Source organism: Fusarium odoratissimum (assembly GCF_000260195.1).
Source record: "Fusarium odoratissimum NRRL 54006 unplaced genomic scaffold supercont1.1, whole genome shotgun sequence".
NCBI classification, from domain to species: Eukaryota; Fungi; Ascomycota; class Sordariomycetes; order Hypocreales; family Nectriaceae; genus Fusarium; species Fusarium odoratissimum.
In genome coordinates, this window is record NW_022158687.1 from 2374692 (window position 1) to 2399200 (window position 24509).

Consider the following 24509-nt stretch of genomic DNA (forward strand, 5'->3'; position numbering starts at 1 on the left):
GCAGGAGACGCTAGATGCCGCCAGGGACTCGTTTGTGGAGCATGGTAGATTATGATTGATAACGCCTGAGGCATTCACTTAGTTACCTTAGCTTATGGAACTCAAAGAACCTGGGGTAATATCATTTTTCTCATTGGCCACTTGTGTGTGGGCCAAATGCTCCAAATTGAAAGTTCTCTCACCCACCACCTTTTCCTACCAGTACCTAGGTGCCTTACCTTCCAAGAAACCAGCTCTAACGTGAATTTCGCGCAGAGCATAAGGTACCCACGATGCTGACATGAACCGAATTCCGATATTGTGTCCCGCGATTCGAGGAATTCCAATGCTTCGACGATGCACTATCCCTCACTGTACCGGCGCTCGGGTGTGTGCCCTGCCGCAAGCTCACCAAGTGGCATCTGGATCGCCAATACCCTATTAGCCCGAGCCATTCAGCGATTCCAACGCTTCGATCCGATTCCTAGCCGATGCTTGAGCTCATATGCCGGGCCTCTCGAGAGCCGACGTCGTTTGGGCAAGCGACATATGGTTGTCGTTGTTCCCAATTCTCATGCTTCACCCTTTCCTTGGAGGATCGAAGTGCCCGTTAATCTCGGCGAGTGGACCTGGGAGGCTCCTGTTGCACCGAATGACCGTCATAAAAAAAGGATTGGTCTGTTCGAGCGCTTTCTCAGGAACCTCGAGGACATGGGACACGAAAAAAATACCAACCTTGCAGCTGCTACACCACCACCGGTGGAGGCGGATCTGGTGCCCGCGGCAGTAACTCTCACATCAATAGAACAGGCCCGGGGTGATATGAACGAGCGACTCGCCAAATTTTACAAGTTCGAAGACGAAAAAGCACTGAAGAAGATATGCGAGCCTTATGTTCTTCAAATCTTGAAGATGGTCGAGGAAAGGACGATTTCCAACGACGACCTTATCCGGGCTCTCGATCCATTCGACGACCATCTCAGGCAACGAGCGCCGGCCAAAGTCCTTGATAATAGGGTTGCCAAACAATGGGTCTACATAATCCACGCTATGTATCGTACCCGGACCACCTCAACTGGAGATTTGTATGGGAGCCATATTTGGCACCAGTGCCTCAAAACAATATTGCAAATGGCACCCCAGCCCTCTACGTTCCATTGCCTTGAGGAGCTACTGAGATTGATTGCCCTATACGAAAAAATACAACTAGATACATGTGACTACCTCGACCTAATGCATAACCATAACCGACTGGAAATGGCACAGGGCGAACAATATCCTACACGACCTATATCATTCCGCCTCTTGCGCCGCAGTATGCAATTGACTCGATTAATTTCTGCCCGAGGTCTGACGCGAATGGAGACATTTGAAGCTTTGACCAAACATTGCTTCCAGTTCGTCGATGAGACCACAGACCAACGTACGTTAGCTTTTCAGCTATTGTTGAAATTGGCGGCAGTTCCAGGTCTCAAGGCAGATGAATTCTCTACCCTCGCAGGCAATGTTCACAACATGCAAGATTGGGCAGAATCAGAAGTTTGGCAATTCATGGCTATTCGTCTTATGAGCACGACGCAGGGAGGAATACGGCCTGAGCAATTATACAAATGGATTACCGGGCCTACACAGTTACACTGCTGGGCAGCAATGCTTCAGGACTCTCGTCATAGAGAAACCAAGAAACGCATAGCGAACTTGAGGGCGCTTACACATACCAGTGAAACCTTTGGACGCCTTGATACATTGATCAAGTCGATTCGACTGGTGAGCGATCATCATGGGATTATAAAAGATATGATGAAGATGGAGAAAGACCCGTATTGTGCCGTCATGCTTTGGGAATCATATAACGCAGGAGCGTCAGTTAAGCATAAATTCCCTTGGTACATGTGGGCACGACATGCAGAAGCCATAGTAACGCATCCGGACCTACCACCGGACCTCATCTGGCAGATCGCTGAATTTTGCTCATCAAAGACTGCTACCCGGCTGAAAGCCCCCATCGTACGGAATCTTGTGTTTATGATGGACTTCCTGGAAGAGATATGTCAGTTCTACATGAAGAAACCCGGCCTGACAACCCGACAGCGCCTAAGATATATCGAGACCGCAATCAATTGGGGCAAAAGGACTGGACAGCACATGTCACAGCCCGCGATACAAATTCTAGCTGAGATTCTGCTTCAAGATCTCGAGGAGGGTAAGATGGGCCGCAAGACACGGCTTCGATATTTGGTCAAAAAGATTAGGCATTTCTATGGAAAAGAGCAGGCAGCAAAGGTTGCCGTCTCACTTGATGGGTGGAGATGGACCAACAGGCGTAGAAGAGGGGAGATGCCACGAATGCCAGCGCCAACGAGGAAGGCGCATTTCAAATCAGAAGAACCGACCAAGGAGCTCCTAGAAGATTCAATGCAACTAACTCTGGAAGAGAGCCTGAAAAGACCCCTTCGACAAGCATGGGAGCAGACCCTGCCACCCATCGGACGAGTTAGGTACGACATCGAGAGCAAGGAAACACGAGAAGACGAGGACAACAGGGTGGAAGATGACCGTACTTTGGAATCTATCATGAAGGCTCAACGACGAAAGGCAGAGGCCAACTCCGCGATAGGTTCAAGCTTTTAGGTAATGCATGATGTGGTTCTTGTTAACATATAATACCCCAAGGAGAGAAGAAGAAAGAGTATTCCATCAATTTTGATGAGAAAAGTTTAAAAACGCTGAGCGCCTCGTGAACATAGGTCCATGTGGAACTTGGCAGAACCCATAGGCCCGAAGAATAAAGGAACGAATACGAACATAGAATCGCCTATGCGGCAGTAGACAGCTTTTGATACGCATGCCTGACAATCTTTTTAGGGATAATAGATAATTTGGATTGATGTGATGCAAGGCAACTTGCAAGAACAAATCAAAAGACGTATCAGACTATTGACGAAGAAATCATGAGACCGTGTCATTATCAAATCTAATTTACAGCTGGAATTCAATAGATACTGCAAATCTCCGGCGTCCATACATTAAATGTCATTACAGACACAAATAAATAGCACAAGAAAAGCAAGAAAATATCATAAGACGTGTGAAATCGAAGAAGATTGAACCGCCCTTGATCAACCCATACATGACGTGAAAAGGAGATAGGGAGAGCAAAACATAAAACATAAAACTGAGAACGTGAGACCCTTTCCCCTTTCATGCCCAGACCAGAAACAAACAAAGAAAATCCTCGCTAGTATTGCGTTTGTCCCCAGAATTCCAAAGCCCAAAACACCGCCTATATCCTTTTCCCAAGTGGTATCTTCCCATATCCTGTATCCCTTAATCTACATAATCTACCTCAGTTTGACCCATTGTCTCAGTCACAAGACTAATATGACTCCGAGCGCCGATAGAAGTGCTCCCACCATCACTTGCGCCACCGAACAGACCCTTGGAGCGGGGCACAAGAACCTGTGCAGGGCATACCACTATCTCTTCGTCGCCCTTGCCATTATCATCTCCCTTTTTGACGACAAGTGGGAAAAGCACAACCCGAACAATGGCACCTTGTGCCTCAAGGTCTTCATTTGAGGTTGTAATGCTGCCGCTTCGTTCGTTCATCATTGATGCGTTGAATTGAACTGTCGCGGTAAGTTCACCGTCCGCGTCGTATTCAGGGCGCAAAGGCGGCAGCATCATATATTCAGCTTTTTGCGTCCGCATCTCGATCGAGAGACCAACGGCCTCTCTCATGACACGTCGTAGCTGAGATTGAATTTGATCTTCCAAGTTCGACGGTGGTGGGAGGATCTTACACAGTGTTTGGAAGATGGCCTGAACAACAGCCTCTGTATCCAGATCACGTTGACGCTTGAAACTTTCGCGCTTCGCCAGTAAAGTCAAGGTAACGGCGCGCCATTGGCGTACCGCTTCGATAGGGCCGACTTCGGTCAGCAGCTTCTCCAGTGACTTAAGCTTCTGTCTCTGCTCTCTGTCCATGCCAAAAAGATAGCGAGTAAAGACAAATTCCCAAACCATGTTCATGGTCATGGACATGAAGATATCGCGTCTCTTCACACGGTCCCGGAGATAAACGTCGACGTCGGATCCATCAAGTACGGCGTTGTCGAGTCGATCAATTGTCTTCTCATCATTTATCTCGCTTGTTAAGCGGCAGGCGCGCATATCAGAGAATTTGGAGAACCGAAGCACCCATTGCTGAACATGGGAACAAAGTTGCTGGCAACGATGGTCGAAATGATCCTCATCGCGGATGTTGAGAAAATGGTCGTCGCCAGCCTTGGCTTCTAAAATCTGGCGCTGAAGGTCACGGATTTTCTCTTTGGCAGAATCAAGTTTGGCGCGAAGCTCGGCAATTTCTGCGTCCTTTGCTTCAAGAGACTGTTCAGTGTTGCCTTTCTCGCGTCGAGCTTCTTCTAGCTCACGCGCGACAGCGGCATTGCGACTCTCAAGATCAGTTACACGGCCATTGTCTTTGCTTGCAAGCTCGGCGTTGGCGCTTGCAAGACCGTCGTTAACTTCTGTAAGTCTAGAGACTTCGTTCTGAAGAAATTGTAATGACTGCTTGAGATTGTCGATTTCGACATCGCGATCGGCTAAACTGCTGGCAGCTCGTTGACTAAGGCTCGTCTCAGCCATAGCGCGGGCTTCTGTGAGCATTCGGTTCTCGGCCATTAGCTGCTCGACCTTATTCTCGAGTTCGAGAACCTGCATGCTTTGTCGGCGGCGCATGCTGTGTGGCCGGGTTGGTGATCGGGGTGAGCCGATGCGACCCTCACCGAAGCCATCCTTTGTTATTGTTAGTGCCATATTACATTAAGATAAAAATTGGTGATAGACTTACATAGACGTCGGCCATGTCCTTGGCACGGGCGCGACCCTCATTTGCGACAGGCGTGGAACTGATGGGTGCGGCGGCGGTGGTGTTTTGTTGACGTAGAGCCCGCAAATCACTGCTCATTCGCTTGTCAACACGGCGGAGCGGTGGTGTGGGGGTGCCTGACGAGCGGTTGATGCCTGGGCTATCAGGCCTCAACTTAAGCGGCTCCGGGGTCCGACGCCGAGAGAGGCTGGTGTTAGAGACAGTTCGACGTCCGGAACCCTCGAGACGAGGTGTTGACCGACGAGAAGGAGTGGCATTGTCTGAAGCGCTTCTCTGACCAGAAACTGATGATGAAATCGGGTTGGAATTCGTAGTCGGAATTGGAATTGGTGTTGAAGGCTCACGTCCTCGTAGGGCTGCCGCTAAGCCCGCACCCGCTGCAGCGGCGGCGACTGCCGTGCCAGCTGGAGTTAGAGCCCCATATTGTTTCTTCTTTTCTGGCTCCGGTGTTGGTCCAGGTACTGCAGGCTCTCGCAACACCGGTGTGCCTCGCGGAGATCGACGAAGTCTTCGCTCGCTCGGTGGATCGGGAGTTTGCAAGACCGCGCGGTCTGCAACTGGCTGTATCTGACTTTCCCTTTCAGCCCAGTCTTCGGTATGCACTCCACTGTCGCGTGAAGCCTCTTGACTAGCAGGTTTGCTTCGCCTTAGAGTTGCTACCTCCCCTCCAAATCCGCTGTCACGATGTGCCTCTTCACTCAAGCGTCTACTTCGTCTCTGGAAGCTCAATGCTTCACCAACAGGAGCGCTGTCGCGTTTGGCTTTTGGTGTTGAGAATGCATCCTTGGCTGGCTCAACTTCGGCCTCGGGAACCTCTGGGACTGGCTCCAAGAGTCTGCTTGGTGATCGTCGTAGATCACTAATGTCCGATTCCGATCCCACCTGTGGTGTAAATGTCTTGCTGTCCTCTCGTAACAGACCGCTTTTAGGCTCCTCAACGTCAGATCCACGACGAAGAAGAGGCTGGGGGGAGCTTCTCAACAGCTCCAACTCTCCTTTGCCAAGCACCGGACTTTCCATCGTGTCTGACGTTTCTGCATATAACTGCCGCGAAGTTGATTTGCGCTCTTTCTTCGGGTTTGTTGAAGAACCTTCAGATGTGCCACGAACTTCCGATGTTCCCCCGTAGCTCTCCGAGCGCCTACTCTTTCCTGGCGCATCGAACAACATCTCATGAACAGACGATGTGGCATTGTTTGTCTTTCTTGAAGCTTTTGGTTTTCTCTCTGCCAGTTCGCTTTTGTCTTTAGCATCTGTAACAGTGTCACGATGCCTTTCCTTGTGGTCAGCACTACCACTAGCGAAGTTTCTTTCTGGTTTCTTCCTCCTCGCATCCTGGACTTCTCGGTGCGTCGGGGTTTCTCCCTGTGTCCTTTTGTCAATATCTTTCGCAGTTAATTTGGTGTCATTTGAGCCTTTTGTTGCTGCTTCCACATCATTTTGCGGTTCCTTGTTCCTTTCTTCCACTGTCTCATCCCTGCTTTTGGGTTTCTTTTCTTCTTGTCTTGCGCCTTTACTCTTGTCGCCTTCTGTCCAGTCCCCGAACATGGCAGAGCTGAACGTTGCGGCAGTGGCTGCAATCATTCCAGCAAATGTCGATGTACTGGGCTTGCTGGATTTATGCAGGTCTGGTTCATCTTTCGAAACGTCCGAGGTGGCGACTGTAGCCTCTGGAGGCTGACCCGTAGGTTCTTTTACGGCTTGTGGGCTCGCATCAGGAGATCCTTTCGGAAATATGGAAGTCGACTCGGATTCTCTTAGGGTCCTCTTTCCCTCTTTTGCATCGAAGTTTTGTTGTGGTGATGATCTGTCAGTCTCTTTCAGCTGTGTTGCCTCATTTGCAAGTGAAAACTGAGCATCTCGATCAATGGCAGATGCATGTTCCGATGAGACTGATGGTCCAGAGGATCTCGCTTCCAAGCCTAACTTCCGGGCTTTCTTCATTTGTTTCTTCGACAACTTGTCAATAGATTTGATGTCACGCAGCTCTGTCGCTGTCGCAGTCAAACTTGATGGCCCATTGGAGTGACTGCTTCTCTCTTCAGAGGTCATGTCTCTAGAGCGTACATCTCCACTCGATTTTATCTCCTCCGACCAAGCCGTAATGGAATGACTCGTGGAAGCTGGCGTCATCTCCGTATCCTCGTCCACTGTATCATGTACAAGTGTAGTTGCGGGGATATGTCGCAGGGTGGGAGTTGCCACAGGGGATTCTGGGGCTATGTGACCATCTTTTGTCGGAGCGGGAGCGATATCACTTGTTCCAGGACCTGATGCAACTTGAACGGCTGTATCTGGCTGACTTTCGATTACCAATTCGGGCTGAAAAGGCTTGGCATGGATTAGGTCACCGTCCTGTGGCGGCTTGTCTGTTTCTTCTTTATTCCCAGGTTCCGTCTTGACCAGTATTGGCTGTAAATCATCTAACACTTCCGTTGTCGCAAGCTCTTTGGAAACTGGGGCATTCGGTTCTGAGAGAAGGTAGTTATTGACAGGATCGCCAGAAACAACTTGATTAGATAGCATTCCTTGATTCCTTTCTCTTGCTGCTTCGATAGATCCATGATCCGTTTGCTTCTGCTTCTTTTTCTTTTGGGCCAACTTTACGAGCGGATCTTCTGCGGCAGCAGGTGAAGGTTCAGTGAGCTGTCTTGGCGAGGGCCCAACAGATGCATTTGCCTCAACCTGCGCCAGCGACGGCCCGCCTTTGCTAAAAGCAGATGATTCGCCTGTCGATGTTGGGGGACTTTGTGCAGTTTTGACAGTGGAGTTTCCAGTACCAAAATCTTGAAGGAGGACATCCGCTTCTTCCTTCTCGGCGACAGTTAAATCAACAACAGGGTTGTCCCTGTACTTGTTTTCAAGGTGTTGCTTTCCTTCTGTGGCCTGATGCGGTGCCTGATCGGTCCCCGGGACCTCGGGCACAAGTGAGAGGTTTGGCATAACTTCCTGGGCCCTATCAAGTTTTGAATCATCCAGAGTCGACTTGCTGTCAGAAGCTCGGGGGAACTCGGTGCGCGTCCGGCTTGCTAGCTCTGGGGAAGCTTTCTCTTCTGTGGTTAACGTCTCAGAAGCGTAGCCCGTCTTTATGTTCTTGTCATTCTGGAAATGCGGTGTGGTTGAGTCTTCCATCTGAGCAGCTTCCTCAACTTGGTTTGATGGTACATTTGATTCGTCAGGCACAGCGGGGTGACAGTTACTCTCGATCTCAGTTGCGGCTGTCATAGGCTTTACCCCGTATGGTGGTTCTGGCTCCGGGAAGGCATCGCCCGACTTGGCTAGTGCTGCTCTGTTATCAATCCCAACCTGGTCAGTGGTTGGAAGTCCGGTTCCTGGCTGGGTTTCATGAGGATCGTTCAACATTGCATCAGCAGGCGTTGGCTGGTTTTGAATTTCCTGTTGTGTTTGGGCATCGTCCAAGACTGCACAGTTTTTGTTGACATCGCTTAGTACGAGAGGAGCAGTGTTTGAATTCGGCTTCGGCTGCTTCTTCTGTTCTTCCTTCTCTGGGAGTATGGCATTCTCATCGCCTGGCCTGATACCGACAAGATCTTCCTGGAACAGCTCAGCTTGTGCATCAAATGGAGAAACATCTAAGGTGTCGTTTCTTGAATCAGGGATATCTGTCGCTGATCGCGTTGTGGCATCGTGCCGAGGTTCTGTTGACTCAAACTCCAGGTCCTTCAAGGTTGTGAGTGTGCCTGTGTGCATAGATTCATCAGACTCTTTGACAGAAACGACTCGTAGGCCAGAGTTTCCTTCTGTGTCCAGATGGGACCTGGAAACCTCAACTGAGTTATCAGCGTTACTAAGTTCAGCCAAATCAAAGCTCATTGCTTGTTTGGGGGGTTCTTGTGGAACGTCAGGTGCTGGATGGTCGATCATGGTTGGGGAGTGATCTGTTGATGGAGCGAATGTAACCGCACTATACTTGTCCCAGGACCTGCCGTCTATTCGATGCTTTTGAACAAGCTCAGCAGAAAGAAGGCAAGCTTCGTGGTCCGTCTCAGCCCTAGTAGAATTGGCTGGCTCATCGCTGTAGACGAAACTCTCTGCTGGAACAAGGGCAGGCTCATCGTGTTCCCTGGTTTCCTTGGTCTCCTCTGGCAAAAAGTCAGATGCTAGAACTGGTGCCACTTCATCACTGGCTTCACGTGTTTCCTGTTGTGACAGCGTCTCTACGGCACATCTAGCGCTGACAAGACCCGCATCGATCTCTGGAATATCTTTGGACGAGTGCTCCAAATCTGGAGGTGTTTGGCTAGTGAGCTGCTCTGTTTTCACTTCTTGATTCGGCTTGCTCTGCGGCGGTGATTCCCATTTTGACGCGATAGTTGATGGAATTGGCACGCCATCGCTTCCCGGCTCCTGTTTGTTTGCATTCTCAGTCAGCAGAGAGCCATGAACGTCTTCCTGCATATTAGACGCGTGTTGATCCTTTCCAGAAAACACGGGTGTCTCTGCTATGATTTGTGTCTCGGTCAAAGCCTGAACTTCGTCGTCCGTCTTTGTGTCGCTGCTCGGTTCCCTCTTGGTTTGTTGCATCGGAGAAGGTCTAGTATCACCATCCAGCGGCTTTTGTTGATCTAGCTCAGTCTCGCGGATTGATCGTGTCTCAGGTGCAGGTGCTGCGTCTGCGAGAAAGCCCTTGTGGATGCCATCATTGCGAACCTCGAAGGTCGTTTTCTTCCCAACATTGTCTTTACTAGTAGATGTCCTTGGCGCCTCCAGATCTTGCGCAAGTTGTCCACCACTATTGTCACTAACTGATTCGATTTGAGATATAGGAGGGCTAGTTTCGGACACAAGTTCGGGCAGAGGTTTGCTAATTGAGTGAGTCGGTTCAAAAGAAGGCTGAATGATTGGGTCGAGACCCATCTTTCTTAACTTCTTTTTCATCTTCTTCCTGTCCTTAGAAGGAATGGCTGCCCACTCCTCGGCGGTAAACTCATTCTCAGCTTGCCGAGGGCCTGAGGAATGAGGATGCTCATCACCTGTAGTGTCCATCCGCTGGTTTGGAGAATCAGGCGAAATCGACCCTGGTATTTGTCGAGACCGTGGATTCGCCGTCGCGAGACCCTCGGCCACTTGGTTCTCATCGGCCTCATTGACTGGTTCGGAATCTTGGACGCCTACACTATCCAATGATTTGAGTTTGCGATGAGAAATAGCAAGCTCATGAGATGGTGCAGAAGAAGATTCTTCATGTTGAGATTCGGAAGAGGGTTTTGTTGTCCTCTCCTTCGTAAATTGATCTTGTTCCTCATTTTCTATGTCGACAGCAATCTGAAGAGGGATCATTGATTTGGATTCTGCGGCAGATACAGGGGAATCAGAGGCTCCCAAGCCTGCCCTTGGGTCAGACGTGGATGCAGCAGTAATTACGGAGTTTGCTGGAGGATTTGCAGGTGTCATCAATTCATGAACGACTGCGAGGTTTGGAGCGATGTCGACGTCAGCGGGTTTGCTTGGCTCCTCCACCTGATCGACATTTTCATTGAGAGCCTCCTGCTTGTTCTTATTCTTTTTCTTTTTCTTCAACTTCTTTTTCTCTGCTGGAGACAAACTTTCAAAGGCCTCAGTCATGCCGTGGTCAGGGTCTGCTGAATTCTCTAAAAAGAAAGAAGTAGCTGTAGGTGCTCTCTCTGGACTGGAAGCATCGGTAACCTTTTGAACGGTGAGCGGGATAGGTGGAGTATGCGACTGTTCATGAGCCTGTTGAGAGGTTGAGTTCGGCAACTTGGGCTGGGCGGGAATATCTGACGCTTGTTCAGTGGTGTCTGGCGGTGAAGGGTGGTCCTCGAAAGACTCTATGCCCAGGGGGGGTTGTTCAACTGCCTTCGTTGCAATCTGCTGTGGTGAGGAGGTGAAGACATCATAGGCAACGGTATCAGAAGCAGCTGTGTTTGTGACACTGGGTTCCCGGTTATGATCTGGTTTGCCTTCTTTGAGACCATGTAGAACATCAGTGTTTCCACTGACGGAGTCGAGCTCCGAATAGGGGTTTGCAGAAGCTCCAGAAAGCTGCGGAATAGACTCAATATTATCATCAGTCGCTTGTCCAGGGGCAATTTCATCCGCAGATCCGAGAGGTGCGCCTGTCGATATATTCTCATTTAACAAAGAAGACTCGAGCACCGTGGAAGCAGCAGCTTCCTCAGATAGGCTGACATATGTGCTGTCTGTCGTATCATTCTTTATTCCGAAAGAGAGCGAGGGATCTTGAATGAGCTCTTCCGTGAGATTTGGCTTGGCTGCGACATCGGCCTCTTTTCCCGCCTCAAATTTTGAGCCACAGACCTCAATCGTTTCAACATGTTCTTTGAGTGTCTGTCTTGGTAGAGCCCAAGATTCTAATGAAGCATCAATTTCCACCACGCTCTTCTGCTCAATTGCACTATTAGTAATTGGGCCTTTACCAAAATTAGCGACTTGATCCTCAGTATCAACCTCCGGCGCAGGAACAATGATATCCTGTCCAGGGGCTGTCTGTTGCTTAGACTCAAGGTGTGATCCCTGAATGCCGGCATCAGCTTCAGGCTTGGCAATAGCTTGTCCAGTCGGAGAGTGAATATTGGTGTTGTCCAGAGATTGAGTCTCATTTTTGGACTCAGATTCAGCTTCAATGACGGGCTCAATTATAGGTACAATCTCCTCAATCTCCGGGAGTCCTTCTTTCTCATTCTTAAAGTCAGGCTCTGGATCTGCCTCGGTAGAGCTTTGTGCAACAGGTTCGGATTGAACCTGGGGCTTTGGTTCAGATTCCAATCCAGTTTCAGCCGATGGTTCCGATGGTACCTCTTCAGAGGCTCCGGTTTCCTTGGGCGTCTGTGGTTTGGATGAGGAGTCCAAGGCAGCCAGAGCCTTGACTTTCTTCAACTTCTTGATCTGTTTTTTTGACAAGCCTGCAAATTCCTTATTGTCTTCTAGTTCCTGTCCCGGTTCCGATTCCGGCTCCAGCTTCGTCCCGGACCCGACAGAGGCTTCAAGATCGCCAGCTATGCTCGTGTCCTCCTTCCGTTTTGTACCCTCTGTAGATCCTTTGCTCTGGGCCTTATCCACGGCGGCGGCGGCGACGTCCTGCTTTTCCGGATCCGGAATCGTCTCCGGCTCCGTTGGACGGTTGGTCTCGGGGTCCTGCAGGATTTCAAAATCGTTGTCTTTAGCCTTCTTCTTTTGGTCGGTCTGGGATTGACTGAGGCTAAACCCACCCCGCTCGTCTTCAGGACCAGCTGGTTCTTCGCTTGGAAGCTCTCCGGAATTACCGGTATCTGGTACATTGATATGATCGGCTGAAGGAGTTATTTTATCCTCCAAAGGAACCGCTGTGTCAGATGTCTCGTTTTCATCGGTCTGCTTAGGGGTCTCATCGTGCGCGGCTTGAGGATTTTCGGCTGGGGCATTGATTCCAGTATCGACCGAAACGTCAGCATCCTGAGAAGAGGCAGCAAGGCCAGGCTCAGTTTCAGTTTCCTGGGTTTCTTCAAGAGCAGCCTTCTTCTTTTCGGCCTTCTTCTTCTTCTTCTTGTCCTTCTTTGACAGTTTCGCCGGTGAATCGGGTTCCTCGACTTTGGGAGGATTTTCGGAGGGAGGTTCATCGAGTGCTACAATATCAGGCCTGTCGGTGGCTGGTGTTGGTTCCTGGACAGAAGGGGTTTCTACGGTGGTCTTGGCATCAGCTGGCTGTGTCTGCTCATCATCTAATGGGGTAGTCTCGACAGTGTTTATCACTTTCGATTCCATGGGAGGCGACAGCTCATCTTGATGGACAGGCGTTTCTGTAGGCTCAATGCCACTTGACTCTGCAGTCTGGGCAACGTCGGACTCTGCTTCTTGCGAGGCAGAGTTCTTGGCTGTATCAGACTCAGGAGGTTCTTGGAGTGTGGATTCGGCTTCAGGCTGCTTCTCTGGCTCGTCAGAAGAGGCATTCTTCTTCTTTTTCTTCTTTTTCTTGCTCTTCTTATCGGATGAGGTCTCTGGCTCGGCCTCTTCCACAATAGCAGCCGAATTTGCTTCAGGGTGGCTTTCAATGGCCGTTCTCTCGTTTGCAGGCTCCAAGGGATGGCTCACAGCAGGGATGTCAGGCTGTTCGGCATCCTTTGGTGGCACTTCAATTGACGCCTCCTTGGCAACTGGTTCCGCAACCGGTACTTCGTTGACGCTGGCTGTAGACTCATCGAGACGCACGGGCTCGGATACTATAACAGGCGGTTCGCTGTTCTGTGTTGCTGCACCTTGAACTTCCTCGTTCTCAACAAGAGATACCGATTTCTTCTTCTTTTTCTTTGACTTCTTGCTGCTCGCCAGCTCTGAAGTTTCGCCTTCAGGAGCTTCTATAGCATCTTGAGGCTCGGCAGTCACAACCGTGTCAATAACATCAATGTTTTCCTCGGTCCCTTCTACAACCGGCAGGGACATTGCCGCCTCGGTGGTCTCGGTCGGTTGTCCAACATCATGAGTCTCACTTTCAGTCGAAACTTCATTGGCGCGGACTTCACTGACATCCGGAGGCCTGGCGGTAGGCACTTCCTCACTTGGGTGATGTTTGTCATTGTCTAGAGTGCCCTCGGCCTTCTTTGATGTGTCGATTGTTTCAGACTCCTGGGCGGGTCCTTCAGTATTGCTGAGGTCCATCGGTTTCTCAGAAACTTGCTCTTCGACTTCAGGGACAACTGGTGCCGCTAATCTTCGAGCGGCACTCTCTTCAAGGGCAGCAAGACGTATTTGATCCTTCTTCAAAAGACGCCCTTTTCTCCTCTCTCTCTTCTCCAGGAGAGCTTCGATCTCTGCCTTCTCGCTCTCTGCCTCAAAGCTCCCAACTGCGAGTGAGGGTTCTTCCTTGGCGGCTTCCACCTCTAGAGGATCAGCATCTGGTCTCTCTGGAGGCAGGGCTTCATCAAGAGCAAGTTGAGGGGAAACATCATCTGCGGCCGGTGGTAGCTCATCTAGTGAATGTTCGTTCACTGGCTTTTCGCTCTGTGCCTCGCCTCTTATTTCAGGCCCAGCTGACACGTCTGCTGTTTGTGATTCATCCCTGATATCAGGGACAGTTGAGTTGCCAAATGTGGGTGCCTGTTCTTCGGTATCGGGCCCCATTAGGAGATAGGTCTGCGAGCGTTCCTTAGACACAGCCTCGGACGATTCATCACCCATTTGGGGCTGTTCTTCAGCTCCAGGCTGAGATGACTGGCCATCGGCTTGAAGCTGTTCCTTCAGCTCAGATTTAGGTGGTTCGTCATTGATGTGCGCCAGTTCTTCGACCTTAGGCTTCACTGGCTCTTTTCCGATCCCAGATTGATCCGGAACGTGATGCTCCGCTGAGTGGTCATCAATCTGTGATCGTTCTTTGATTTCAGGTTCAGTCGGCTCAGCGTCACTCGGCAGCCGTTCCTTATGCCCATGCTCAGACACCTGATCATCAGTCTGCAACCGTTCACTGGTTTGCGGTGCCACTGAAGCAGTATCCAACGGTGACTGCTCTTGAGGTTCGTTCTCAACTGGCCTATCATCAGACGGTGGTTGGTCCTTGGCTTCTGGTTCGTCTAGTACGCCATGTGTCGACTCGTCATCAGGCTTCTGGTCGAGGAGAGCATTCTCAACAACAGAGTCAGAAGATTCAACCATGGGATCTGGCACCAGAATGTCAAGATTATTTCTGCCAGGCACTACTGCTGTTTCGGCACCTGATACGTCCTGGCTGATTTCAACGTGCGTAGTAGTATCTTTGGTCTCCTCCTCGGGAGCCTCATCCTGGCTAGGTTGGTTCTTCTTTTTCTTCTTGTTCTTCTTGGCCTTCTTCTTCAATCCCGTTGCGTCGGCTTCGTTATTTTCGCCAGTTGCTTCCACACTGGACTTCGCACTGTCTCCTCCAGTTGTCTTGCTGGCATCTTCTTTGGACACTTCTTCAGTGCTGGCTTCGACAGGCTTTGTGCTCAATTCTGAGCCTGCTTCAACAAGTCTCACGTCCTCATCCTCAACTGGATTAATAGGCTCTTCTTTGACAAGCTGGCCAAGATCAGCCTGAGCTGGTATTGTTGAGTCCTTGTACGTAGCCTCAGTGGATTCATGTGCCGGGGACTTATCATCAGCCGTAGTTATTGTCGAGGAGTCTTCTTGTTTGATTTCGTCGGACTTGACTTCAGTAGCCCCTGTTGCCTCCACCACGCTTGTTGCCGGATGACTTATGCCATTATCTTTTAACCTTTCGGCGGATTCCTCCTCAACAACCGAGATCGGGGCTGTCTCGGTGAGCTGTCTGTCCATGGTGGTAGTCACTTCATCCTCAGCAAGAATGTCGCGGTTAGCATCCCCTGTGGCTTTGACTGATTCGTCAACTTGAGAAGGTTCCAGTCCAAAAGAAGTTCCTTGAGATTCGTCTGCCGGCGCATCTCCTTGAGAGAAGAGTGGTTCCGAAATCTGGGCTTCTAATGTGGTGTGAGCCGCTTTGTTGGCATGCGTATCGGGAGCGGTCTCAGCAGCGGGAATGTCTGGCTCGATGTCGGCAACTTCTGGGTTTTCAGCGCTTACGCTAGTAGTCTCTTTATCCCTGGGAGCGTCACGATCGAGTTTCGGTGTAATAATATCAGACCTAGTGTCTGTTGCCGCTGACTTATCAGCACTTACTGCATCAGGCTGGGTCTGAGCATCAGGTTCAGGTTCGCCCGATTTATTTTGTGTCTGCGCTTGGTCCCGGAATCCCCACATCCTCTTGAAAGCGGAAATTCCAGCCGTGGCGGGGAGTGCACGAAGAGCAGATGGGAAGTATCCTTGGCTTTGTCTATCTTTTCGTGCATCTTTGGCGGAAGTGTGGGAATCACGAGCGGTCGGATGATAGTCGACATCATCTTTGGACTCAGGATCGTCAGGCTCGGGAGCCTCAACTGGAGAAGCCTTTTCACGATCAAGAACTTGATCATTATTTTTGGATAACAAAACAGGCTGTGAGTCCGGAGCCTCATCGTCTTGAGTAACATCGGCGGGCTCAGCTACCAGAACGGGCGGCTCTTCTATCAAGCTTTTGTTGGTATCCTTAATCGCTTCATTGTCTCCAGTGTCCTCAACTTGAAGAGGTTCCCCTATTTGAGGCATGTCTTGTTTCTCCACCACTGGCTCATCATCGGCTCTGGCGCCCTTCTTCTTCTTTTTCTTCTTCTTCGACTTGGGCGTAGCGGCGCTGTCACCCTGTGTTGATACAATCGGAGTTTCGGAAGCCGGGTCAGAAGTTTTCGTAGATTTATCCAGTGTCTTCTCTAGAGCATCTACGCTTTCAGCCATGGTATCTGGTTGGGCCCAGGCATCGAATGCATCTGCATCGACAGGCTCAACAGGGAACTCTGAGAGTGGTTCCACCATAGAACCTGAGTCACCATGAGCAACTGTTTCAGATGATTCAGCAGAAGGTTCAGTGGGCGCGACTGGCTCCGTCCAAGCATCAAACGCATCTTTTTCAGCTTTAGAAATTTCAGCTGGACCTGCGCCTTCAACCTCGGTGACTGTTGGCTCTACAGAAGTTGCTTCCTCTTCGGATGGCTGCTGCATCTTGCTCTTCTTCTTTTTCTTCTTACTCTTGGATGGAGACACCAGTTGCTCTTCAAGGGCCGTTTCTGCAATAGGCGAAGCAGTGATGGAGGTCGATTCCGCGGTAGCTTGAGCATTGACAGAAGATTCGATTACGGGTTCAGGCTCTATTAGTGGTACCACAGATTCGATGGCGTTGTCTAGCCCTCTTGGTGGCTCTTCCGCTTCCCGGTCCGCCAATAAGTTTGAATCAACTGGTTTGTTTTGCTCAACGACTTCCTGGGCCTCTTCAGACTGTGCGATCGTATGCTGTTCCTCATGCGAAGCCTCAGGCTCTTGGGGTTTCACGGCTTCAGTGGCGCATGGGTCGGTAGAAGGATCCTGAGAGGGTTGAGGTGTAGATTCGTGGGTGGGCTCGAGTTCAACCATAGCCGGCTTTGTTTCAGACGCTTCATTCACTGCGGCAGCCTCGTCGCCTGGGACGGCATGGTCATCCTTGCTAGCAGTGGGGACTAGAATGTTGAATGAGTCTTGAATGATCGGTTCAAGTCCCTTTTTCTTAAGCTTCTTCTTCATGTTTTTCCTATCCTTTGCGTTCATGGTTGACCACTCTTCGGTGGTAATCTCATTTTCTGCACGCTGGGCAACGGTGTCCTCAGGCTTTACGAACGGTGTTTGCGAGTCTTCAGTGGCAGGCTCAGTATGGGCAACAACAGCTGGTACGGATTGAGGCTTGGTAATAGGGCTGGTCATCCCGGTGTTGATGTCGCGAGCAGTATCGGTAGTTCGCTTTTCGTCCATAGGCTGGGCGGTGGACTTCGTCGTGGAATCGCTTACTGAAACTGCTTCAACAATGGGATCTGTGACAAATATGCTGTCCGGCGCGCTGGTGAATTCGGGATTTTCATAAGTAGTGTCGATAGCAGTTTTGGTGTTCTGGACATTGGAAGGCTCAACTATCTCAGAGCCTGTTTCCTCAACTGCTTGTGACGAAAGTTCTGGGGACAGTGCTGTGACATCCTCAACTGCGGACCCAACTGCGAGTCCTCGGGTGCTATCCTCTACCAAAAAGTCTGCAAGAATAGGCTCGAGGACTTCGTCAGTAGCACCAACAGCTTCATCTTCTTCGGAAGTTAAGGATTGCTTGAATGTGGTAACCTCTGCAGAAATTGTAGAAGAATTAGGTGCGGTCTCACTCGTGGCTTCGGTGACAGGCTCAACAGCGGGCTCAACAGCGGGCTCAGCAACGGGCTCAGTGGCAGGCTCAGTGGCAGGCTCAGTGGCAGGCTCAACAGCGGGCTCAACAGCGGATTCAGCAACGGGCTCAACAGCGGGCTCAGCAGTGGACTCAGTGACAGGCTCAGCAGTGGACTCAGTAACAGGCTCAGTGACAGACTTGAAAACAGCTTCTCCTGGTGACATCTGCTCTGAGTGACCCTCGAGAGCGTCCGAGAAATGCTCATCAGCAGATGTAAGGTCATCCGTTTTGTCTGCGGGTGAGTGAGTTCGTTGCTGGCCTTCCAAAAAAGCATGAGAAGCCAAGGCCACAGGAGCAGCCACAGCAGAAGCGTCAAAGGGCAACGGTGCAGCAGAGACGTCAGTTTCCATGTCCTTGCTGATGGCTTCCGCAGGTATCGGGAGAGAAGTTATCGGTTCCTTCTCATGCTCTCCGGCAGCGTCAGAGGGGAGAGGGCCTGGGAGCATGGGCATGAACTCCGCGCGAGGCGTTGTTTCCTGAGATCCTGCGACAGAGTCCTTAGGATGCTGCTCCGATAATTCGGTATCAACACGAAGATCAAGCCCGGTAAAGTCAAGTCCAGAGCCGAAATAATCGTCATTATGCTTGAGGAACTCGGATTCGGGTGAGTTCCTTGCAGAAGTCTCGCTAGGCTCACTAGGTGGGAGCGCAGGTAGCACTGAGCCAGTAGTTGGTTGTTGGTGTCGTGAGTGTTCAAGAAGATACAAAGGCATGATTTCTCGACTGTTGTCCCAGGATGTTGGTCGAGCTGCTCGCCTTGACATGACCACGGCATCCGAATGAGACGTTATAGGGGAACTAGCAGGGGACGCCTTGAAGCTAACAGGAGAGGCGGGGTTTGACCTATTACCCAAACGAAGGGCGATAGGAACAGCAGTTCGACTGGGTGATTTTGTGGGCGTGTCAAAAACGCTACGGCGTCGCTGATGAGTACGCGAATCTCGTCGAATAATACGCTCCTCTGGGGGTGTGTCAGGCCTGCTATCGGGAAGAGGGGGTAGTTCCTCCGGACCAGAAGAAGGGCTAGTTGGTTCGCTGGGAGGTAGCGGAAGGAGATCACCATATTGAGGGTCAATCGCTGGTTTGATAACACGGGGCACGACTTCGGGGTCAACCAGTTCGAAGCTGCGCGCACGAGGCCGGCCATCACGAGAGACAGAATTCTCGTGATCTGATGAGGTATCAGCGGCGTTGGAACGAGCAGCATCAGACGCGACAATGGCCGCTGCACTCGCTAAGCCGACACCCGCGCCAAGGGTGCCGGCATTATCTAAAAAAGAATCCTTCTTATCCTTACGCGATTTGAAGAGGCTAGAAAGAACACTACTGCTTGGTCGCTTCTCAGGGGTTCTGCGTTCTTTGTACTCCTTGTCCCGGCGAGATGAGCCAGGCATGGATGCAACTGATTTCACGTCGTCATCATCGTAACGCGAAGACTTGCGTCTATGTCCGCTCTCGCGCCGACGGTCATCTCCACGTGACTCAGATACGACAGAGCTAACATCTCGGTCGTCGATGAAGTCACGTCTTCGATCCGATGGGCTCTCTCTGTTGTCGTCGACATCTTCTTCGGCTCCACTCCTTCGTTTCGACCTCTTGCTTCTCTTGCTGCTTGAACTACCAACAGAGATTTCGGAGGCTGCTAATGACCGGGTTGGTGAGTCATTGCCGTAGGAGTGACGCTTCGATCTTTTTGGCCGCTCATCATCATCAGACCTTCTGTGATGAGATCGATCTCGGGATCGATCTCTTGTTCTATCCCGTGACCTGTCTCTGGACCTCTCTCTAGACCTATGATCTCTTGAACGATCTCTTGAACGATCTCGAGATGCTCCTCGTCTTGCAGACCGTCGATCAGTGGGGTCCAGTGTAGAAGAACCTCGGTATCTGGCATCATCGCGGGGATCGCGGTCCTTCCTATGCTTGCTTGAATGCCTGTGATCTTCTCGCTCATCGTCTGATCGAACGTCTCGGGAGGATATGTCTCGAGATGAATGGCGATGGTGCGAAGGCTTCACAGGGGCGGAGACGTGAGACCTGTCGTCGTCATAGTAGTAATCGTCGTCATTCCAATGCCTGTGCGACTTCCTGGGAACGTCTTGCTCGTCTTCAGAGCGAACGTCGCGAGAGGGTGTGTTTCTTGAACTTGAAGCGGCAAGCGCACCCAAAGCGAGGGCTGGCACAGCCACCTTGGCGATATCCGCGGTGTTGAAGCTCTGGCTGCGATCGTATTCTGCAAGGGTATTCTTCGATTCAAGATCATGATCAGATCTGGTGTCTCTGACTGGTGCGTCGCTTGCGTAGTGATCGGTAGAAGAGGTTCTCGGGCTCATGTCATCGGAATCGCGGCCCTTGCGATCCTTCTTCCCTCTCTTGCGAGTGGTATCTTCCCATACCTCTTCGCCGACCTCCCTTGAAGGTGACGGCTCCGCTTTGGTGTTCTCAATCTTTCCATCATCCTGAACAACGACAACGTTAGACTTGTCTCGCTTGCGCTGTTCTCGCTTGCTCAACTTTGTAGTGTCAGAACTGTCTTGGGGAAGTGGCACGTCTTCAGGCTTTGGCGAGTCGGGCTTGATGTCGCGTTCGCCTTCGTGGCGAATAGAGGGCGTTTCCTGAGGGGTCTCAACTTCTCCGAGAACAAACCCTTGCTCGGGAAGAAGTTTTGGAATGTTATCATTTCTAGGCTCGGGAATGACCTCGGCGTAAGGTCGCTTGTACCAGGAATTGCCATTTGTGCTGCCATGAGAGTCACCGTTTGCCTCTTGGACACCTGGAGGAGAGTCACGCCGACTGTAGGAGGGGTCATCAATGACAATGTCGGGGTTGAAGCCAGTATCCTTCAGGCCCGCAGCAAGAGTAGCAGCAAACTCAAAGTCATCTGCAAAGCCGCCAGGCATCTGTTGAGGATGTGGGCTTGGAGGTTTAGGCCCAGGAATTGGAGGTTCGTGCATCGTATCGTCACCGGAAACGTCTTCAACCCTATGAACAGAGATGTCCCTGCTTGCTTCTTCCGGAAAGCTTCTGGGGATATTTGAGTTTTTGGATGACACTACAAACTCAGGTTCGTTGTGTGGCTCGGCGCTGCTACCAGCCAGTGCCGCGGCAAGAATACCCCAGCGACTGGCCTTGTTTAGCTTCGGCCTAGGCTTGTCGGACGATTTATCAGTAGGAAAGTAATTGTCGGAATCGCTTCGGTTCTCTGGTGTGTCTACTTCAAAGCTCTTCGTCTCGTTCTCGCCCCAGCTGACAGATTTGGCAACAGACACGGGTTCGCTAGCAGAGATGATCTCACCCTTAGGTCCAATGCTGACATCGTCAGGCGTGGGTACTTCATCAACCGCCTGTCTTGCACCTTGTGCTTGAGGAGCTGGCGTGTGTTGGCGACTCGTGGCAGGAGTAGGATATATCAGATTGAGGACAGGACGCTCTCGCGAAGGCTCTCTTGACCTCAAGACAAGAGCAGAAGAATTGTCACCCAGGTTTCGGAAATGGCGTTCTTCCCGGGGGTATATCTTGTTATCAATCTTCACATCTGCATCTGGTCCATCAAACATGTTATTATCCGGGTGCTTGTCTTCCATGATCGGTGGTGTGACAATCGTGAATTGATCATTCTTATCTTCTTGCCACTTGTCGACGACAGATCGCTCAGGGGATGCACTTCGAGATCGTAGTTCGTCAGAAGCAATTTTTCGAGCGATGCAGGCCTCACGATAGAACCTGTCAGCTTCCTCCTGCACAGTATCCTTGCGACCTCTTGAGCTATCTTGAGATCTATTATTCGGGTAGCGACGGTGTCCATGCTCTTGAGAGTGCTCATGTTCGACTGCGACGGCGGATGCTATTGCGGCAGCTGCAACAGGAATTGTAGCATGTTTGGCCTCATCAAGAATAGATTTGGCCTTTCGCTCGTCCTCTTCGAACTCATGACCAGCTTGAGTATCGCGACGTTGTGATGAATCGTGAGTCTCCCGACGGTACTCGTCGACCATACGCTCAATCTCAAACGAGTCTCGTCGGCTTAACCGAGCGTCGGCTGCTGAAGAACTTGGCGGCGAGTCGTCGAAATTAGGCTCGCGCTCAATGGTGACAACATTAGGTGTAAGGGGGCGCCCAGGTGTGGTTCTTTGAGACACTGTGAACGCATCGTCCGCAACTTGGTACTGGAAGGGATCGATGGTCTCATGTGCAGATTGAGTTGAATCGCTTAGAGCGCGATGACCAGCACCGACAGGTAGAGGAAGGTCACGGCCATCTTGAGTCGCATCACGCTCGTTGTTGTCAGCTTGGACAACAGGTTCACGCAACACTTTGAACTCCGGTCCCGATTCAATACGGAATGCTTCAACTTCGCCCTGATCCCTTTGAGACACATCTACAACATCAACATTCTTCTTCTCCGTTCTATCCGTAGGGGTATCGTCATGATCATCATGTCGTCGTGAAGATTTTCGCTCGTCATTATACTTGGGAAAGATAGGCTCGGGATCCGATCCACGGTAGTCACGCTCCCATTTCACATTTCGTTCACGCTCGTCCTCCAATGTTTCCTGTCGCTGGGTGTGGTGGGCCAGGCGTCGTTCCCAGTCGAGCCTCTGACGTTCCGGATCTTGGGCTTTTTGCCGTTCTAACTCTTGGGCTTTTTGATGCTCGAGCTCTTTGAGTTTTTGCTCCTCTGCTTCTAGGGCTTTCTGGCGCTCTAGGTCGATGCGCTTTTTCTCACGGTGGTCTCGATCATCACGGTCATGCTTTCTCCCATCATGATTCTCGCGATTATCCTTTCGCGAGGATGCTGAAGATGCCATAACCGTACCGACCGCTGCTGCTGCGAGACCAGCCGTCGCAACTCCTGCCCAGCCCTTTTCATCGGGCTGTTCGGATTTGCGCTGCCGAGATCCCCTGCGGTTTATGTCATCAAGTTTTTCGGCATTATAAACTTTTGATGAAACCGCCTGCTTGGGAACCGGCTGTTGCAGGGGAACCGGCGCGGGTCGAGTCGACGAATCCTGGCGCCTGTCAGACATTGGGAATCGGCCTCTGTCAAATCGGTTGGGATCAGAGATGGGAACGGGATACACCTCTCGCATCTGAATTGGTCCACCAGTTTCTAGGCTAGCAGAATCGCGACGGTATGCGGCAGCCTGTTCTTCATCCCGGAAGCCACATGGAGTATTAATTGAGCCTCGAAGAGAGTTGTAGGGGCCAAAGAGGCGAGGGTCAACGATAGAACCCCGGTCTCCATATCGCCGAGAGTCAAACGCTGGGCTTTGACCTGAGGGTCTTCTGGAGCCAGCCATAGCGGTTGTGGCTACTGCAGTTCCTGCAGCCGCTGCAGCACTGGCTGCGGGCTTGATAGATTCGCCGACGATGCCATATGCAAGCTCTGAGTCGGCAGCTGAGCCAGCGTCATCACTACTAGAGGACTCATCATCAGAGGCATCCTCCCAGTCTGAGTCATCATCCGAAGTGTCGACGCGCTGCTTTGAGCTACCCAATCCCCGTGAGCCGTGTTTCTGCCGGCCATAACCAGATGCCATAGCTGCGCCGGCTGCAAGTCCCAGAGCAGCCGTCTTGCCCTTGCCTGATCCTCGGCTGGATAGGCGTTGCTCGTCTTCCTTGGACCGCCGCGCTAAGTCAGAGAGTTGCTGGCCAAGGGCCATTATCTCTTCATCGGCGGTCTTCTTCCGAGGCGTCGGTCGCGATGCGCGATCAGACCCCCCTGAGCTGCGCCGCCGATGTCCTTGACTCGGACCATGACCTGGAGAAAAGGCATAGCCTTGACCAGAGGCACGGCTTTGACTTCGGGGGCTCAGGGTACGGCTTTTTGGTTGCCGGACGTATCCCTGTCCGTAGGCTAGGTCAGAGTTCACAGAAGATGATGATGAGTTACCAAAGTAAAGCACGCGGCGCTTCTGCTTCTTCTTTCTGTGGAGACGCTGTTTGACACGGTCTGAAGGCGCCTTGAAAAATGTGCCAAAAACACCACCAAACTGTTTCGTGTCCTTGTATCGCGAGATATCTAATAGTGATGTCGATGTGTCACTTGAGGACGAGAAAACACTTGAAGGTGTCTGTGGTCGTTGTGAATTATGCTGCGGTTGATAAGGGTTATTATATCCCGGCACCGACTGAGGCGGCGCGCTGGAGTAGCGTTGCGATTGTTGATAATGCTGGGGAGGTGGTGGAAATTGCGGATACTGCGGTGACTGTTGATACATTGGGGACTGTTCATAACGTTGAGGGTCATATGCTCGTTGCTGAGAGTGCTGTTGATACATTTGCGGGACTGTTTGTTGGGGATATTGTGATTGTTGTTGTGATGGCAGCGATGATTGCTGACGCGAATCTCCCTGATCTCTCGGATCGCGGTCGCGAGACTCGTACCACCGGCGGCGAGAGCCCTCAGGGTCCCGAGAGCGATTGTCTCGCTGCATTGCGCCGGTTTACGGTCTACCAGCGTTGCGGAATTCGTCGAGGGGGGTTCTTGAGTGTGATGTTTTGATGGTGTTTTGTTTTCGGGAGCTCGTTGCCAGCTTTCATGGGGCCCGTCCGCCGCGGCCCGCAAAACAGGCGGTGGCTGGGGTCGCACGTCGTTGGTCAAGCTGAAATAGAATGGGGATCGTTGCGGGTCTTAGATTTGATCTGGCCTTCTGGGCTGGGCGATGAGCCATTTGCTATGGGAGGAGGCCTGGGCGCTAATTCTCAAATCTTGACTTGTACATACACTTGATGGTTAGGCGAGTGTTACCGTAGATCTAAATGGGCACGTTGTAAGAGACAACTTCTAGGTTTGTCAAGCTTGGCCTGATATCGTGGGCGTTTGGCTTTAATTAAAGTGCTACGACAGTCTGAATACCTCAT

The 24509-nt window shown here is 51.2% G+C and overlaps 3 protein-coding genes across 6 annotated transcripts; 2 read left to right on the forward strand and 1 right to left on the reverse strand.

The window, feature by feature from the left end:
* Positions 1–110: 110 nt before the first annotated feature.
* On the forward strand, positions 111–2964 carry FOIG_00830 (uncharacterized protein). Its single transcript, XM_031197273.1, has one exon. It carries the CDS (start codon positions 337–339, stop codon positions 2608–2610), a length of 2274 nt encoding a protein of 757 aa, XP_031073040.1. The 5' UTR covers positions 111–336; the 3' UTR covers positions 2611–2964.
* On the reverse strand, positions 148–17674 carry FOIG_00831 (uncharacterized protein). Its single transcript, XM_031197274.1, has 2 exons — positions 4832–17674; positions 148–4776 (listed from the first exon to the last, which is right to left on the reverse strand). Exons 1-2 carry the CDS (start codon positions 17186–17188, stop codon positions 3307–3309), a joined length of 13827 nt encoding a protein of 4608 aa, XP_031073041.1. The 5' UTR covers positions 17189–17674; the 3' UTR covers positions 148–3306.
* FOIG_00832 (uncharacterized protein) lies at positions 4975–24436 on the forward strand. Of its 4 annotated transcripts, none has more exons than XM_031197275.1 (2): positions 4975–17673; positions 17746–24436. In XM_031197275.1, exon 2 carries the CDS (start codon positions 23617–23619, stop codon positions 24148–24150), a length of 534 nt encoding a protein of 177 aa, XP_031073042.1. In that variant the 5' UTR covers positions 4975–17673; positions 17746–23616; the 3' UTR covers positions 24151–24436. The 4 variants fall into 4 exon arrangements, with proteins under 4 accessions (XP_031073042.1, XP_031073043.1, XP_031073044.1 ...); XM_031197276.1 differs by having other exon boundaries at positions 17770–24436; XM_031197277.1 differs by having other exon boundaries at positions 4975–17661; positions 17770–24436.
* The last annotated feature ends 73 nt before the right edge of the window (positions 24437–24509 follow it).

Bases quoted from the DNA above. Each gene is read 5' to 3' on its own strand.
- FOIG_00830 (XM_031197273.1), top strand. From the start codon at position 337: ATGCACTATCCCTCACTGTACCGGCGCTCGGGTGTGTGCCCTGCCGCA.
- FOIG_00832 (XM_031197275.1), top strand. From the start codon at position 23,617: ATGTGCCAAAAACACCACCAAACTGTTTCGTGTCCTTGTATCGCGAGA.
- FOIG_00831 (XM_031197274.1), bottom strand. From the start codon at position 17,188: ATGGACGAAAAGCGAACTACCGATACTGCTCGCGACATCAACACCGGG. The intron at 4,777-4,831 runs GTAAGTCTATCA...ACAATAACAAAG, and splicing joins AGGACATGGCCGACGTCTAT to GATGGCTTCGGTGAGGGTCG.